The sequence below is a fragment of the Amblyomma americanum genome, chromosome 3 (genome assembly GCF_052857255.1).
Source record: "Amblyomma americanum isolate KBUSLIRL-KWMA chromosome 3, ASM5285725v1, whole genome shotgun sequence".
Lineage (NCBI taxonomy): Eukaryota > Metazoa > Arthropoda > Arachnida > Ixodida > Ixodidae > Amblyomma > Amblyomma americanum.
In genome coordinates this window covers 170325157-170342742 of record NC_135499.1, presented here as the reverse complement: position 1 = coordinate 170342742, position 17586 = coordinate 170325157, and the positions used below count along the sequence as shown (strand labels likewise).

At 46.7% G+C, this 17586-nt stretch overlaps 1 protein-coding gene across 1 annotated transcript in view; it reads right to left on the bottom strand.

The window, feature by feature from the left end:
• Positions 1 to 17586, bottom strand: part of LOC144125402 (solute carrier family 22 member 3-like) — a 40155-nt gene that overhangs the window by 7356 nt on the left and 15213 nt on the right. Inside the window, exons 4-5 of the mRNA XM_077658758.1 lie at positions 14987 to 15155; positions 3197 to 3326 (exon numbers count right to left, since the gene is read on the bottom strand). Coding sequence (XP_077514884.1) covers positions 3197 to 3326; positions 14987 to 15155 — 299 coding nt within the window. The remainder of the gene's footprint in view (positions 1 to 3196; positions 3327 to 14986; positions 15156 to 17586) is intronic.

Here is a 17586-nt window from a genome sequence, read left to right as displayed (position 1 = left end):
TGTGATTTGCTGTATCGATGCTCTTATTCTTTCCCTTCGATTGCCCTATAGAGTAAATAACTGAAAAAAAAACCGTGCAAGTTATTGCCCCTGTGTCGCCGCAAATTCCAGCGAAGGAACGCGCAGTTGCGGGTAGCAACAGTAATCTCTCCTGACGCAGAAGGTGCATGCCCCGGCTGCAGTGTCACTTGATGTCAATGAATGCAAAGGGGCTTTTGAACTCGGGAGTTATTTTTGCGTTCTTTTTTGTTTGCCTCTACAATTGCTTCCACATTCGTTTCCAAAGTTTAATGCACAGTTTGGTTGCAGTGTTTGCTGGCGTCAGTGTTCCACAGACGCCCGTGTGGTCCCAATGCCGATGTAGTTACCGATTGCCCGAAACGGTTAGCAAGACTGCTCAAGATAGCCTAATATACTGATAGTGCTTAGAGCGAGAAAACAATATTAATATTAATAGTAAAGTAAAAGGTGCAATTACTGTCTCATTAAGGATGGACATACGAATCGCGCCGTGAGGGAAGGAATAAAGGAGGAGGTTAAAGGAGGGAGAGAAAGAATCACCGAATATAAGGCTCCGGATTAATTTCTTGACTTGCCGGGTCAGAGCACCGGCTGCCGCTGGCCCTACTGAGCTTTGCTACCTGCTACTGTTTCCGCGCTCGAAATAGCAGTGGCTATAGATTACATCTGTTAGGCGGAAATACCATTGCGAACATGTTTCCTGCCGAAAACATAGCATCAGTAAGGCACGGCAATTGGCAAAGTAGAATGGGCCATCAAATTAACTCACTCTAGCTAACCATTCACCATCACTTTAAATAACACGCCATCCGATCAAATGTTTTTCTGCGTCGACATCGTTTTCAGTTCATTCGACAGATGGCGCTACCAGTCGCAAGTGTTGTCGCAGTTGACGTTTTAAACCGCCGCCTGTCCTAGCGTCACAAAAAAAGTTCGCAAAGCTCGAGACAATACATGCCTTAAACCGCCCGTTCTTTATTACCGTTGTTTAGTGACAAGAACGAAATGTAAAGGGGTAGAACAAACGGCGATTTCCACACAAAGCCTTCTTCACATTCGGCCGTTCCTCTCTCATGCAAGCTTATGCGACGCCGAAACGTTCGCTCGCGGTATTGAAAAGCCAGCAGCTCTGCGTCTTCGATAATCAACACGAAGGAATCCGAGATGTAGTGCGCACGGCGAGCGCGTGCGTCACCGTCTTCGCTGACGCACGGAAGCCGTGCATGCGGTCGAAAGGAACGCGTCGTGCGTCATCAAGAAGAATACTACCGGTGCGCTGCTCGTTTTTCGCCTGTCGTAAGGGAACGTCACTCTGCATGCGCGCTGAGCGCCTGAACAAGCTTGAAACTAGACGTTCGCATACGCATGTATCGCTGAGGGGCTGAAGACACGACAATCGGCAGCAGTTCTTGGGGTAGAGAAGACAGGACAACGACCTTACATCTCCCTCTCTCTAATTCTTGTGCGCCCTTTTGACTTTGTTGTGTGCAAAGTGTTGTGCCCGTGTGTTTTTATGTTTATTTTTATCGTTGTCTGTACACGCGCACGACCTGAACAACTTTATTTTGATTCTCTGTAAATAGTGTATATATGACCTCTCCCAGTGTCCTTTCTTGCTGTCCCCTCACCTCTTTCATTTCTCTTCTTCATACTGCCTTCTATCCTTTATTTCCGCTGCCCCAGCTCAGGTGCCGCCGACACAGTGAAGGCAGATGCCGGGGTGAGCAAATATCTTTTAACTTCCTTTTTATTATATTTTTATGATTAAACACTTACTACTACTACTTGACATTGTACTGTTCTTGTTTTGGCAAAGGAAAACAAGTGATATAGGGGCGGCATTCATGCTGCACGTTGTACAAGAGCCTGAAGATGACAGCGAAAAAAATGTTCTCGGTTCGTTCTTCAGTCCCAGGCTGACAGCCAGCAAGCTATTAATAATGTCGAGGCTGACCTGAAGAATGACAGAGAAGCAGCGGAACGAATCGAGTAGAGAAGGTTTAAAGAAACTTGCCCAAGAATACTCCGATTTTTCGATGCACGCATGCAGGGTAGCACATGCTGGTTTAGCTGGAATTTAAGCGAAAACTGTCACGCATTGGGCGAGCATAAAACTAACGCTTTAATCTGGCAGCTCTTTCATCCTCGTTAAATTGCTTACAGTACTTACGTTCAGCCAACTGTGCATTTTACTCGCCGGAATTATGATAGCCGTCATTGTAGGATGTCAAAATGAACGCTTCATGCCAGCATACGCGCAAGCATCACCGTTATAGTCATCGGCTAGGTTATGTTCAGCACAGAACACAGACGTCCGCCACTGATCTCAATTAGGCTCACCTACATCAGACGCGGCCGCCCTCTCCCAGCAAATTTCCTAATCGCATCTCCTCCCAACCTGATTATCTGCCTTCCTCGTCTAACTCTCCTTTCTCTTGATACTCACTCTCTTGGTCTAACAGACGACCGATTATAACCTAATAGCCACTGAAACTCCCTTGGATGTCTTGTGGACGTGTAGAACGTCTATAGGATGTCCAAAGGAGTTTGGATGCCCTTTGGGAATGTTTCCCTCATCGCATATGTCCCCCATAGGTACTCCATAGTTTCGACCCTTAAGTAAGCACTAGCAAGAAACGTCAGTTATAGTCTTTCCTTTGTCAATGATATGGGTAAGCTCAGGGGCGGATTTAGGGGGGGAAGAGGGATGGTCGGCGCCCCCTCATCCCCAGGCAAGAAATCTGACACAGAAAAACAACGTTGAACCCCGTTTTGTTGACGAAAAAAGTCCAAGATATGCATAGCAGAAAGCCCCCCGCCCTCCGACCCCTCCAAAGGTGGTCCATACATCCGTGAGTATAGAATACACAGCTCAATACAGAGGACACAAAGCCGTGTCCTCTGCGCTGTGTATTCTGTATACTCTCGAAATGAATAACCAACTAATCTAAGCACAAATTTGATAAATCCTCCCCTTGGTAAGCTGTTTTCGATAACGTGTGACAGCTAAATACAGTCTAATTTGATACAGTCTAATTGGAAAATCTTACAGCATGACTTAACGTCACCTGCTCGGCAATATTCGTTCAACGTCTTACTAACCTCTGGCAGTGCCAGCAAAATACGGGAATTAGCAACTGCTTCTTAGACCCAGAAAGTGCGGATATGACATCACCTGGAGTGTCTTGAAGTCGTCCTCCGTAATCTCGTGACGTCCATTGAACCTGGCCATCTTGGTCAGAGTGCGGACGGCCTCCTCCCTTCTCCCTGCTGTCAGGTGCCAGCTCGGGGACTCTGGCACGAACCTTCGTATTCGCGCAAACACAGGGCAGGAGTGTTAATGTCCATCGAGGTAGAGCCAAGGGTCGGATTATTAGCGGCGAAAGGACGGATCGATGCCTTTAGGCGACAAATCATAGTAAAACAATGCTGGAACCCCCCCTCCTTCAAGAGGGGCACATAAATTCGCGTCTGGTAGGGCCCCGGCAAAGAAACGGGTACCTGTGTTTTTGGGGCCCTTCCTGCTTCAACCTTACCTCAAGAAAGAGCGTAACAAAGGCTATTTTTACAATTACATGAGCATCAGCGTTGCTGATGCGAATTAAGAAGAGGAAATAGTGCCAACCAGCGACTTCAGCAATCTCATTGTCTAAGTGGTGGCATCTACAGAGCCAAGCGTAGTTTTATATACAGTCAATTGTGGGGCACCTTGACTTTTCGGAGACATAGACCACATGCTCCAGCCTCCGGAGGCGAAGTTGTACCTCCGGAATGGCGCTATTGATTGAATTTTTAGAGCGAAAGCTCTACTTCAAGACCAAAGCTGAAAAAGACGGGTCATTGCTGAAGCCTCGACCTTGACCTTGAATAAATAAATAAATATTGCTGCGACTGGAATTGGAACCCACGGCGGCGCGAACAGATCAGCTTCGCTGGGCACTGCATGAAAGCACTATGCTACCGCCGCAACAGATCTCGCCTCGTGTTACAGTGCAACACATTTTCGCGCTGTTCACTGCACATCGTCTTCATCAGCTTCCATCGGCGGCGCGAACAGACGAGATCAGCTTAACCTCGATCAGAGTTTAACCTGGGTCTAACATCGTCGCAAGACATGCCGACGACCCAGCATAGCAATACCATGAGTCAAACAGGCTATAATATAAGCACATGCTTTCGCACGTCCGTTCGGTTTAACTACATTAAAACCGTACCATTTCTTTTACTAGGCTTGATTCCGACGACTTAACATGTGTTTTTATAACCTCCTTTGATAGCACCGGCAGACCGTATGCGGGTACTTCTAGCGCTTATGTAGACAAACCGATAATGGTTCCAATCGAAAACAGCGCCAAGTGAACTGGAGATGACAGCTTTGAAGGCATGCTGTGGGAAAGTGAAGGTCGCGGCGATTCCACCTGAAATGGTGATCAGAGGAGTATTCAGTTCAAAAGATGACGAAGATGCGACAAGGCATTACGAGACACCTCAAACTTTTTTGCTACCTTAACGTCCACAATTTTCTTCTTCATATTTTTTTCCTTGAGTAAAGAAGTTTGAAAGCAGGAACAAGAGAAATTCTGGTTTTAACGGGTTTAACGGTCCACAGTGACTCAGGCTATGAGGGACACCGTAGTGGAGGGCTCCGGTAATTTCGACCGCGTGAGGTTCTTTAACGCGAACTGACATCGCACGGTACACAAGTATTTAGCATTTTGCCTCCATCAAAATGCGACCGCCAAGGCCGGGATCGAACGCGTGTCTTTCTCAACAGTCGAGCACCATAACGACTTAGCCTCCGCGGCGGACCTATAAACGAAGGCAAAAAAAGACGAACTGCGCAACAAGAACACGGACGAAAGGGAGGCAGACACACACTAACGCAGACTTACAACTTTACTAAAGGAAGGAATACAGGGCAAATATATATAGCGATCCCCAACGCACTTCAAATCTGATCAATATGGCACGTGACAATCTGCCCAGGCGATAAACAGACCACACAAGGACCAACCGCTTACAAGATAATCTTATACCGGGCCGGCCCTTTCTATGAAAACAAAAAGCAAAGGAACGCTTAGCGACAGTGCACGCTTGAGAATTACGCGTTCTGCAAAGTAAGGAAATTCATAACAAAAACCACACCACTGTAGCCATCTGATACCACTGAAGCTCGAACCGCTTACAAGCGCAGGGGCTGACACCAAAACCAAGGGACGAAGCACTCCCCCTTTTGAAAGCAAACGAAACGGGAAACAAAAACAACCACATCGGTCATCGTCAAAAACAAAAAAACAGTGAAAAAAGGCACCAGGTCAAAAAGGTAAAAAACAAAAAATCATGAATCAGCTCAAGAAGCCACGTCACAAAAACAGGGAAAATAGGCACCGAGTCATTTAAAAAAACAAAAAGATGAACGACGGGACAACAGTTTAAGACAACAACGGTTTTAAAAAAGGGGGTGAATGAAATCCAAAGCGTAGGAAAACATCTCAAACCATGACAGAACCGAAACAAAACTGAGATCGCTAATCAAATGAACAACGAAAGCATCACCGCAATCAGGAGGCACTGCTCAATCACCAGGGCACAAACAGGCCACTAGGCTACACATGCCCCCGCAAAAAAGAAAATTCTTTGGATGATAAGGAAATGGAAGCCTTGCTAACGCAGTTGTCCGTAGTGCCGATGTAAAATGTTTCGACGACGAGACGCTCCCATTTGTCATTCAATCTGGCCAGAAAATCCGTCTTTTCGAACCATGGTACACAGTCCCGTTGCTTCATTTTTGTGCAGTCCGCACAATGCTTAGCCAAAAACCCTCCATCGTTGTTTGCCACGCTCAACCGGTGCTCCCTTGCTCTTTCATCGTTGAGCGTGGCAAACAACGATGGAGGGTTTTTGGCTAAGCATTGTGCGGACTGCACAAAAATGAAGCAACGGGACTGTGTACCATGGTTCGAAAAGACGGTTTTTCTGGCCAGATTGAATGACAAATGGGAGCGTCTCGTCGTCGAAACATTTTACATCGGCACTACGGACAACTGCGTTAGCAAGGCTTCCATTTCCTTATCATCCAAAGAATTTTCTTTTTTGCGGGGGCATGTGTAGCCTAGTGGCCTGTTTGTGCCCTGGTGATTGAGCAGTGCCTCCTGATTGCGGTGATGCTTTCGTTGTTCATTTGATTAGCGATCTCAGTTTTGTTTCGGTTCTGTCATGGTTTGAGATGTTTTCCTACGCTTTGGATTTCATTCACCCCCTTTTTTAAAACCGTTGTTGTCTTAAACTGTTGTCCCGTCGTTCATCTTTTTGTTTTTTTAAATGACTCGGTGCCTATTTTCCCTGTTTTTGTGACGTGGCTTCTTGAGCTGATTCATGATTTTTTGTTTTTTACCTTTTTGACCTGGTGCCTTTTTTCACTGTTTTTTTGTTTTTGACGATGACCGATGTGGTTGTTTTTGTTTCCCGTTTCGTTTGCTTTCAAAAGGGGGAGTGCTTCGTCCCTTGGTTTTGGTGTCAGCCCCTGCGCTTGTAAGCGGTTCGAGCTTCAGTGGTATCAGATGGCTACAGTGGTGTGGTTTTTGTTATGAATTTCCTTACTTTGCAGAACGCGTAATTCTCAAGCGTGCACTGTCGCTAAGCGTTCCTTTGCTTTTTGTTTTCATAGAAAGGGCCGGCCCGGTATAAGATTATCTTGTAAGCGGTTGGTCCTTGTGTGGTCTGTTTATCGCCTGGGCAGATTGTCACGTGCCATATTGATCAGATTTGAAGTGCGTTGGGGATCGCTATATATATTTGCCCTGTATTCCTTCCTTTAGTAAAGTTGTAAGTCTGCGTTAGTGTGTGTCTGCCTCCCTTTCGTCCGTGTTCTTGTTGCGCAGTTCGTCTTTTTTGCATTATGATCAACCAACTAGCCCGACAAGTCCTGCTATAAACGAAATTAGGTTTATGTGAATCGAGTGAAACAATCAAAGAAACACATACTAAACAGAAGCGCACAAGATAGCGCTATAGACTGATGACCGACCTTTTAATCCAATATGCGATGCGACAAGAAAAGCGCCAGCTTGGGAATATGTACTCTCAGCGATGAAAACAAAGTGAGGAGAAGAAAAACGCAAGATAGAGGCCAATAGCAAAATTGACGTTAAAACTCCCATAGATATCCTGCGGACGTTCAGGACGTCCAAGGGAGTTCCAATGCCCACTGGGGGGTCTAAATGTGAGAAACACACTCACACAGAAAACACTGCCATGCCTGAACTAATTTCGACGTGTTCATCTTAAAGCCAGATTGATACTGGTGTTGTGAGCGAAGTGAAATACTGTACGTTTTTTAAAAGTGACAAAGAAGACACACACACGCAAGTGCTAGCTCCCCGATTTTCTATTCCAAACGCTTCACTAATTTCATCCTCAAAGCGTCGTCTCCAGCGGCTGGCAATGGTCACGCTAGCGTGATGACCCACAGCATGATGTCTTGGCGCGGTACCGACCGATAAGCCACATTTGAAAAGGATGGCGGGCATCTATCTCGGTGCTCACGCAGTCTTATATACATGCTGGTCTGTCTGTTCGCTATATAGACCCATCTCCATGGCAGTAAAGGCAATGCAAAGGCAAGATGCAAAATTTCTTCAACATTATTTATTTTTTTATCGGCGAAGCAAAAACCAGCAGCGTTTAGTAACCTTACAGCTCCCATTACACTCTGCTTGTGTTGCTAGTACAGAGCAGAATATCTGAAGTTGTAAAAAGTTCCTTGCCTAAAGCGTCCGCAATTAGGGATGTAGCGGACCCATATCTTGGCGTGACAACGGTGTTAATTCGTTCACAAATCACGGAGCGAGAACGGAATTCTGAATCTTGAATCTGTAATATTTCTTTAACCTGTGGTCTGTAATGTTTAATCTGTAAACCATAGTCCCGAGGCCACTCGAGTTACGACGGTACTGGTAACCTGCGAAATCTTTCTGCGGGTGATATGCATGCGCATTTTCTTTCGCTTGTTATGGTAATATAGTTTTAAGAGTGAAATAAATTACTTCCAACTCCCGTTCTCGGCAGACGGAAACCGCGTTGAACATGACGCTGAATCTTAGGATGAATACGAAGCAAAGTTGTCAAAAAGTATACGCTGAGGCCGTGCGTGGTACACGCACCGAAGCCATAAACTTCGTCTGTGTGTGCTTGCGTACAGCATGATATAGCTTTGTGGCCTAGTAAGCGCTGTGGTTCGTAGATGGCGCCTCTGAGCCGAGGAGTCTAAAAAGGAGTCCAGACCGAGTAAATGAAAGCTTATTTATAGCGGCGCGCCATAAACACTACAGGGAAGACCTAGCCTCGCTCGGAAGATGATGGAGTGCTCGTTCGCCCGCCAGAGCCAGGAAATCGCGGAAAGTTTCCGACGCCTGAAAAACACATACACAGAGCGCATCTCATTCGGTATATGTAGTATATGAATATACCCGGTCTCACAAGTTGATCGTAGATGAGCGGCAGCTACGGGCGCGATGAGACTGCTTCCACAAGTGGCGCTATTCTTAAGCAACTACTTTTTAGTCTATCCCAATTATATTTTTTTGTTCTTTCTAATTAGATCAACGACTCCCGTGCCATCGTTTAGTAAGAGCTCATGATGCCAATCCCTAATGGCGACAAAAAATTCGGCAGACACATTTAAGACTGCTAACGTGTGGGAACGCGAAAACATTACTCTCCCTGTGAGCATTGTTTAAGTGCAATGTTTGGACATGCATTAAAATACTTTTCTGAGAGTTTATTTGCATATTGGTTGCGCACCAGACCGCAAACGTTGGGACCCTCTCGTTGCATGCGGCGACGAGGTTCGCCGAGTTTGCATGTCGTGGACGCAAGACGTGGACGTTCGGAACGCGACCACATACACGCGCGCGCGTATGACACCATCCGGAAAGTTGTACGACGACCGGTTGCATCACGATTTTGATACGAAAGTTTGGGAAGGCACACAATTGAAGTTGCATATGTCGTCGGTTAGAATCCCTGTCGCAAGCTAGCCTCCAGCTTGACTAGCATAAGTCTGCTATATGCAACGAGAAATCGTATGGCATATCGGGAGCGCTGTACGACGAACGGTTGCGTCACAATTTTTGGAACGAATGTAGGGCAAACTGGTGCCACATTGAGGTCGGCCAATATCGTGTGTACACTCGTTATTCTGCCTGTTATCCGTTATTTCCGCTACCCCAGCTCAGGTGCTTCAGTATCGACGGCAGATGACGGGGCTAGCAAAAATCTTTTCCTTCCTTTTTATTGTTATTTTAATAAAAACCACTTACTGCTACTATATGAGGATCCATAGCGCACAAAATTGAGGGGACACAACACGAGCGCTATGGATCCTCATGTTGACTACCCACTAGCCCGAACCCTCACCCTTCTAAGTTACTGCTACTACTTCTTTCGCTCCCACTTTTCTCCGTCCCTCACGTCGCGGTTGATGTGTCCATCAAAAATGGGACAGTTACTGCGTCATTTCCTTCCCTCCAGAACCGCTAACGCGTTCGATGGCCAATGCGTTCGGCTGCACGGAGCCTCTCCGCAGCTGGCCTTGCGATATAAGTGATTTTTTCTATAAATTTCCATTGAATTGAAATTTAAGGTAAAAAACTTACATAACAGGTCCGCGAAATAATCCTAACACGTTCAGGTAGCCAGCGGACACAATGTTCGTAGGAATTATTCAAAAGTGTTTGGTTTTGGTTTTATGGGGTTTAACGTCCCAAAGCGACTCAGGCTATGAGAGACGCCGTAGTGAAGGTCTCCGGGAATTTCGACCACCTGGGGTTCTGTAACGTGCACTGACATCGCACAGTACACGGGCCTCTAGAACTTCGCCTCTATCGAAATTCGACCGCCGCGGCCGGGATCGAACCCGCGTCTTTCGGGCCAGCAGCCAAGCGCCATAACCACTAAGCCACCGCGGCGGCCCTATTCAAAAGTGTGGTCGTGTTCACCATCGCATGTGTTTAGATCACAAACTGGGCGCTTCGAGGCAGGGGGTAATACGACGTCCCGACCTCAGCTGTTACAAGCTGGTCCTCGTTCGTACCGAGTGAGTTGGTTGCATTCGTTCGCTTCATCACAAACGCTAAAGTAAACTTTTGCTCAACACAGAGCAGCTGGGAGTTTACAACAATCGAGTTGTTGTTAGTGGCTATTTATTAATAGAATAACAATGGAAGGAAAAGATGTTGCTAGCCGTGGCATCTGCCACCCAAACCTGAAGCACCTGATCTGCGGCTAGCGGGAATAAAAGGACAGGGAGAGGGAAACAAAGTGGGGAACGATAGTAAGAATAGGAGTACGGGGTAATATACACTGTAAGAAATGCTGCGCCGCGCATGATAGCAGTAGACAAAAGAGTTCCGCCTCCACTTTTTCCATGCCTCATTTCATAACCCTCTCGCTAATTAATTGCCTCAAATGTATGTTCACGTGTCCTTTAGGGCCAGCTTCGGGCTCTACAAAGCGTGAGAGAACAACCCCCCCCCCCCCTTACGTAAGGCAGCCGTTTAGCAATGTTTTCGCAAGGCGTAGAAATCGGCAGCTGATTTTGTCCTGAAGCCAGGGTGAATTCCCTATTAAAGCGAAAGCTTTACTGGCCGCGATCTTGCGATTTCGCCGTGGCGGTGCTCCGAGGAGGCACATGACGTCACAAAGCGCGCCTCGCTGCGGCTATTTCTCTCTCTCTCTCTTTCGCTCCCGTCACTACTGCGCATGCGCCACTATTAGCACCGAGCCACAGATGTACCGCCGCATCGCAGCACCACGCCTTTCCTCAAAATCTAACTCAATTTTCATTTCCTCTTCCATCTTTTCCTCCCTCCTTTATCCCTTCCTTTACGGCGTGGTTCGGGTGTCCACCAAGATATGTGAGACGGTTACTGTGTCATTTCCTTTCCTCAACAACCAAACAAAATAAGTGAGCCGACGGCGTTTATAGAGTTCATTGGCGTTGACAACTTTGCAAAGGCCGTTAATTTTCACGAAAGGAAAGGCACACAACCGGCTCCGTGGGTCGGTGGAGACCTCAATCTCGCTTTCATGTACGTGGCGTTGGTGTCCAACTGCAAAAGCCTGCTTTGATTGCGTCCCGCACACTGGATAGGCAGCGCGCCCTTCCTGGCACGCTGGGAGGTGGCATGCAGTTAATGGTTAATGGTTGATCGCGAGAGATTGATCAGCAAATAAACGCTGCGGCCTAGCTATTGCTGCAGTGCCGCATGTCAGCCACAACGCTGTCAGCGCTAATGCATTCAGGCCACATCTCTTTCTCACCACCGCCACATGTATCAAACCACGAATGACGCGTCCGCATATCCAGAGAGCCAGTTATGCGCCCTTCCTTTCCTCAAAGCTATCGCCGTCTAGACCATTGTCAACGCCATCGCCAATGAACACAGTGAACGCCGACATCTTTCCCTTTGTATATCCTGGATTAGCTGAGCTAATCCACATTAATTTTTAATTCGCTGTGTTTGCAGATCTCATCCCCGTACGTAAAGCCAACTTTAGAGCTCCACGAACAAGAGGCCACGTAGCCGCTGGAAATAACAAAGAATCTGTAGCATAAATCTTATCATTAGCGCAGCGGGGACGAGCAAGAGGAAGAAATAAAAAAAAGAGCACAGCCTGCGCGTGGTAATCGCCTCTCCTTGAGTGAGTATCGATAAATATAGCATAGCTCGCTGCCGAAACAGCGCTGCTTATCTGTCGGGTGGTGTCTCGCTCGGTCTTTCCCAAGGGTGATTCCCCGCTGGAGTTTTTTTTTTAATTTCCTGGGCACGAAAATAGACCTCCAGACAGCGCAGCGCGTGCTCGCTGTGTAAGACGGCATTGGCGTGTACCCATGCCGCGGCCGAGATCGATATCTGTCCCTTGCAGAACGCGGAGAATCCCAGTCGGGGGTTTCTGCGGCTTTGAGCGCACTGACGTCAAGAAACGGCTTTGCGGCTGTTTTTGTGGCTTCGTCGCATGCCTTTCTTCGTTTTCTTGAGTTAGTTTTTTCTGTTTGTTTGTGTGTGTGTGTGTGTGTGTGTGTGTGTTTTTTTCCAATGAGTGCATTGCGCTAGCTCTAACAGTCCATCCAACGACACCACGTACTCAGATTTGTCACGAACATGTGTGTACCCTGAAAGGGCTGCTTACACTTCGATAGTCGGAACATAGCGAGCACATCAGTGAAGTAGCTTTTGGATCCAATAAAACAACTTGAGCTACTGAATGGACGAGACAGCCTCTTTGGCTTTCTCTATCTTTCCTTCTCTCCCACCCTCCCTCTTTCTCTCTCACTACTTCTTTTTTCTACCTGAGTGCATCATAGACAAAGCGCATACTCTATAGCAAGTCTGCTCAGTCTGAATAAATGTGCCAAACAAAAAATCAAGTAGAGGACCACTTTTTTGAAAAGTCAATGGCCACCCAGAGATTAAATTCGATTATAATTATCTCGCTGTTACCACTAGATCCCCTGCTTTTTTCTTGGGCTTCGAGCAGATGTACTGCACGCAACAGTGAGTGATGGCGCGTCTCAATCATCGGCAAGCATTTTGCACAAGAATGTCTTGCAAGAGTTCGAGCTTCTCGCTTTAGCAATGACTGCACATTCTGCTGTTTCAGCTTGGCGTCTTTTTTTTTTAGCTTTCCAGACAACGAGCATACTTATTTTTTGAGTCGGGAAGAAAAGCGTTTTATAGTCGTTTGCTAACCATAAACAGCATTCAGAGGAACTAGTGATGACTACCTTGAAGATACTGATTTTTTTTATTCCTATGTCCCTTCTGAATCATTCAAAGCACTCAAGCAATAAATGACGTCATGCCGGTGGCCCATTATATGACGCTGTGCGAATACAAGCGACTTTCCGCTATAGATGACCACGTTAACTTTCATAAGGTGAAAGCAAGTCGTCGAACCTGAAGATGACGAGCTTTCTTGAGCGCACCAAAGCCATGCTAAGGTAACCACGGCTCTTCATAATGATGTTGCTAATTTATGCTGCCTCGTATGCGCTTCCAGATGAGTATTGTCTGCTCGCTATGCTGATCACTGCGCCTCGGCCACCAGATCAGGAAGCCTAAAAACATAACGTTACTGTCAGCCGCCACCGACAGGTCTAGTGCGGGCATGGAGAACGCGCATCTAGCCGCCAACTGCGTAAGTGCAGCCGGTGGCGCAGTCGGTGGCGCTGATTTAAAACTACGTTTGCTCCAAGTCACCGACCGCTTACCTGTTGATATAAGTGGAGTGTAGCCCTCTACAGTATAGCTCGGAGCACTGAAGTTATCACGGTATATGCCTCTTGCTATGTACCCCGCTATATTCGAGACAGGCAGTTTTGGTTCTCTGCGTGTTTCCATAGCCGTGCCGTTGTCTAGAGGACGAAGTATTGAAATGTCAAGCGACGAGTGGTGGTTTGAAATCGCGATGCTGACGCGCTTTTGTTTCTTCTTTTGGGCAGCTGCAGTTCCATGGAACTTTTAATAACGATTCTTCGAAAGTTTTTCAAAAAAAAAGAAACATATACACCGATGTAGACAGAGCCGAAACGCATTTAGCGTTAAAACCTGCAATACCAGAACGTTCGTATCTTATAGATGTTGCGTGCTCGCGATATTTTCAAAATGTGGCTATTGTGCTATGTACAGGGCTGATGGTTCACGCGAGCCTCGCTGTCCTCAATGAATAAGGCCCACCTTTCACAGCAGATTATTTGTGCACGCAGAATTGTTAACGAGTAGAATCTTGTTACTGAATGTTTTGCGATCTTTATATACACTAGTTTGACCGACTCCGCGTGGTTGGCAAGAGTTCGTCCAAGAGTGGAAACATTCTTCCCGCTCTAAATTTCATATGTTAACTTCGCTATGTGTTTTGCATGCCTTAATTTCCTTCTTTCCCATAATAAGGAAATCGGGGAGACGTATATTTTACTTGCTTCCTCTTCCTTCACCTCGACGGCATTGCGCACTTTTATGCAGTATGGCACCCCACTCCCCGTCCTCTCAGAACATCGAAGTAAAAATTGAGACCGGAGAAATTTACAGTTGATGAGCTACTGTATTTTTCAGAGTCTATTTCGATAAGTATGATGTGTATTGCTATTCATGCGTGTCATCTCCATGGATCGCTTAATTTTTTTGAAAGCTCCTTCAGTGGCTAGTGCGGTTAATCCACAGCGTTTTGCTTCTGTTCTTACTAATCGTGATTAGCCAAAGAATTGGTACGTGACAAGTTGCGATTATCAGCAGGGTCATGCCGATGAACCAGGAGCGCAAAACTTTCCAAATCTTACCCTTGTTTCAAATGAAGCGGAGAAATATTCCGTTATTTCCGTACTGTAGTCTGTGCCCGGTGTTGGTCCAAAGGGCTCAGTTTTGGCAGGGAATAAAGTTTTTTTTATTAGATTGGCCGCATTCGGTATATCGGCCGCAAGGGCCTTCTACAGGAAAATGTTGACTGCATTAGTTTCAACAAGGGCACAGCTTGAGGAATGCTCCTCTTTTCGTAGGTATCATGGCCACGTTTCTACTGCGCTGTCGTTGCTGTGTTCGTGCCTGCATTATGAAGCACGCAGTAGTGCATGCTTTATAGAAGTCAAGCGCTAATGATTAGACATGTGCTTTATTTTTACTTAAGGAAGAAGTCCATCGAACTATACTTTTCGAAATCAAGGTGCCAGTAAGCAAGTTCTACCGTTAAAAAGAAAACAAAACAAAATTATGAGCATCACGTTGGACATGACATGCTATGATCAGCAACTTCCAAAACAGAAGTACTGTATAGCCCGCATCTGTTGACAGGCCGCAGAGAGCAAAACTTTTCTAACCTTTAAATATATGTATAGTCTGCGGGCTGCATACCGGAAACAACTGTATATTTCTTAATATATTCATGTCGGAGGGGTTTCAAGGGCACTTACCACAAGATGACCAGTATAGCAACGCTGAGTGCCGAGTTGGTAAGTACCAGGCCCCGCCAGCTCTGGATGAGGTCGGCGTACCATGGATAGGAAGACGCCATGATGGTCCAGCTGAAGGCCCACACGAAACCAATCAGGGTACGCCGCTCCGGAATGGTGAATTCGATCACTGCGCAGATAATAACGAAGCCATTAGTCGGAATTCACTGCGAAAGTGCATGCTAAACTGGGGCAGTTGGATGGCGTTGCGCCTAATATACAACGCCGCCGAAAGAGGAGGAGGAGGGAAAAATTCTCCGCCAGTACTGCCTCAGTGTTCGACTTAAGAGCGTTAGCTACGAGAACTTCAAGTGCTTACATCGGTGTGCTCAGCAAACGTGGAGAAGACGAAATCCAAACATCCGCGCATGTTTCCTTTCCGGAAAAACATCCCTGCTAAGACGCAAGCAGCACCATCTACCTCATGAATTTTGCACTACTATTGCGATTTACACCCACCTTCTCTATACACGGTATATTTCTTCGTTATATCAGTTAATAAATTTTATAAGCGTGTGCATCACAACACGACGAATCGTTTGACACCATCTGGAACCACCTGCGACAAACGGTTCGGATCGATGGCCGTCTGGAGGTCCTCGGAATGCACGGTTTGGGGGTGGAAAGGTCGTCGTTGCGAATCCCACACATATTTGGGCCTTCATCTCAATTAGTAATTTTACCCTAAGGAACATACAAAGTCGTTTGACACCACTTCGAACATTTTGAGTCAAACGGGTGGCCCCCAAATATTTTATGCAAATGGTGGTCTCGGGGGGTTGTCCCATGTCCCACTTCGATGGCCGCTGTACTGGCGCATATATAACGGGTCGAAGGTACAGGTATCAACTGAGGCGCCACTGTTGCTATGGGATATAGTGTGGTCACGTGATTACCGTTTTGGCCAATTTGACCTTCATTGCAGACAGACGCGTTCTTGACATATGTCAGTAGGAAGAGCTGACGCGCTCAAACCTTTATTTGGGCCAGCGTTAAGGCCCTGCTAGGAAGAGCGCTTGCTCCGCAAAGGCCCGCTGTTAATCTGCCGGGCGCGAGTGAAGCCAAGCACTCGAGGAAGGAGGGGGAGGGAAATAAGGAGAGGTAATTGCAGTGTTACATGAGTAGAGAATGTGTTCTGTGTCTTTATCTCTGGACTGTTGAGACATTTAGCTGTGTCACGCCATCCGAAGTTGTAGAGCGTTACTGGAGTCAGGAGAATGTTAGTGAGAACTGGCTTGGCGCTGAAGGGGAAGAAGAACAGCGGCTTCTGGTCGCCCAGGCGGTCGACATGCTCGGCCTATAAATTATGGTCGAATAAAAGTCTTTACTACTACTACTACTACTTAGTGAGAACTTTGCGAAGGACGTGTGCTTTTTTTTAACCGATGTTTATTGCCTCAGTGCATAAAAGGGTATGCAATGACGGATGACGAGGATGATTAAATAAATGAAAAAAGATTCGCTGATCTAATGAAGTCAAGGAGTGAACGATGATGTGGTCCCTGCGTCCATGCGATATATGAACCGTGATTGTTCGGCGAGAGACCCGCTGCCACCAGGTGCCGAATTCTCGTCGGCTTCAGCGCCGGGCAAACCCACAGCAGGTGGTGAATAATGGCTTCAGTATTTCTGTTCTTGAAGACTGTACACCCGGGGCGGGGATATAAAACTTGAAATTGCGGCCACTTTCGTGGCCAGCTGCAGGGATCGAAGGCGCCCGAATGTTGATTTCTCGGGCCCGTTGATGAGCCAACTCATTTCCCTCGATCCCAGCATTACCAGGCATCCAACGCAGGGTGATTATAATGTTCGGATTGCAGTTATGAAATTCTACTAGAATGTCATGTAGGTGAGTTTCTAGTAGTCCGCGTTGTATATTGCGCATGGCTTTGCAGGAGTTGGCATAGACGTTGATGTTAGTGGTCTGGTGTTTAGTGAGTAAAGATGCTTCCTGTATGGCATATATTATCGCGTGAGTTTCTAGAGTGGTTAAGTTGGGAGGGTTGGAAAATGGCCCAGCTGTGCGGGCGATTGGTTCTGTCTGTCCGGGGGCAAGTGTTGCATACGCTTCCTAATAAACAGCGAGACCTATCTGAATAATTAAATTGTTTGTGAGCTCGGCATTACGACCCGCCGCGGTGGCTCAGTGGTTAGAGCGCTCTGCTACTGATCCGGAGTTACCGCGGCGGCAGCGTTTTTATGGAGGCAAAAGGCTAAGGCGCCCGTGTGTTGTGCGATGTCAGTGCACGTTAAAGATCCCCAGGTGGTCGAAATTATTCCGGACCCTCCAATACGGCACCTCTTTCTTCCTTTCTTCTTTCATTCCCTCCTTTATCCCTTCCCATACGGTGCGGTTCAGGTGTCCAACAATATATGAGACAGATACTGCGCCATTTTCTTCCCCCCAAAACCAATTATTGTTATTATTAGCTCGGCATTACAGATTGCGAACTGTATTATTGCTACTATTCTTGTTATTACCGCTAGTAGTAGTAGTAGTAGTAGTAGTAGTAGTAGTAGTAGTAGTAGTAGTAGTAGTAGTAGTAGTAGTAGTAGTAGTA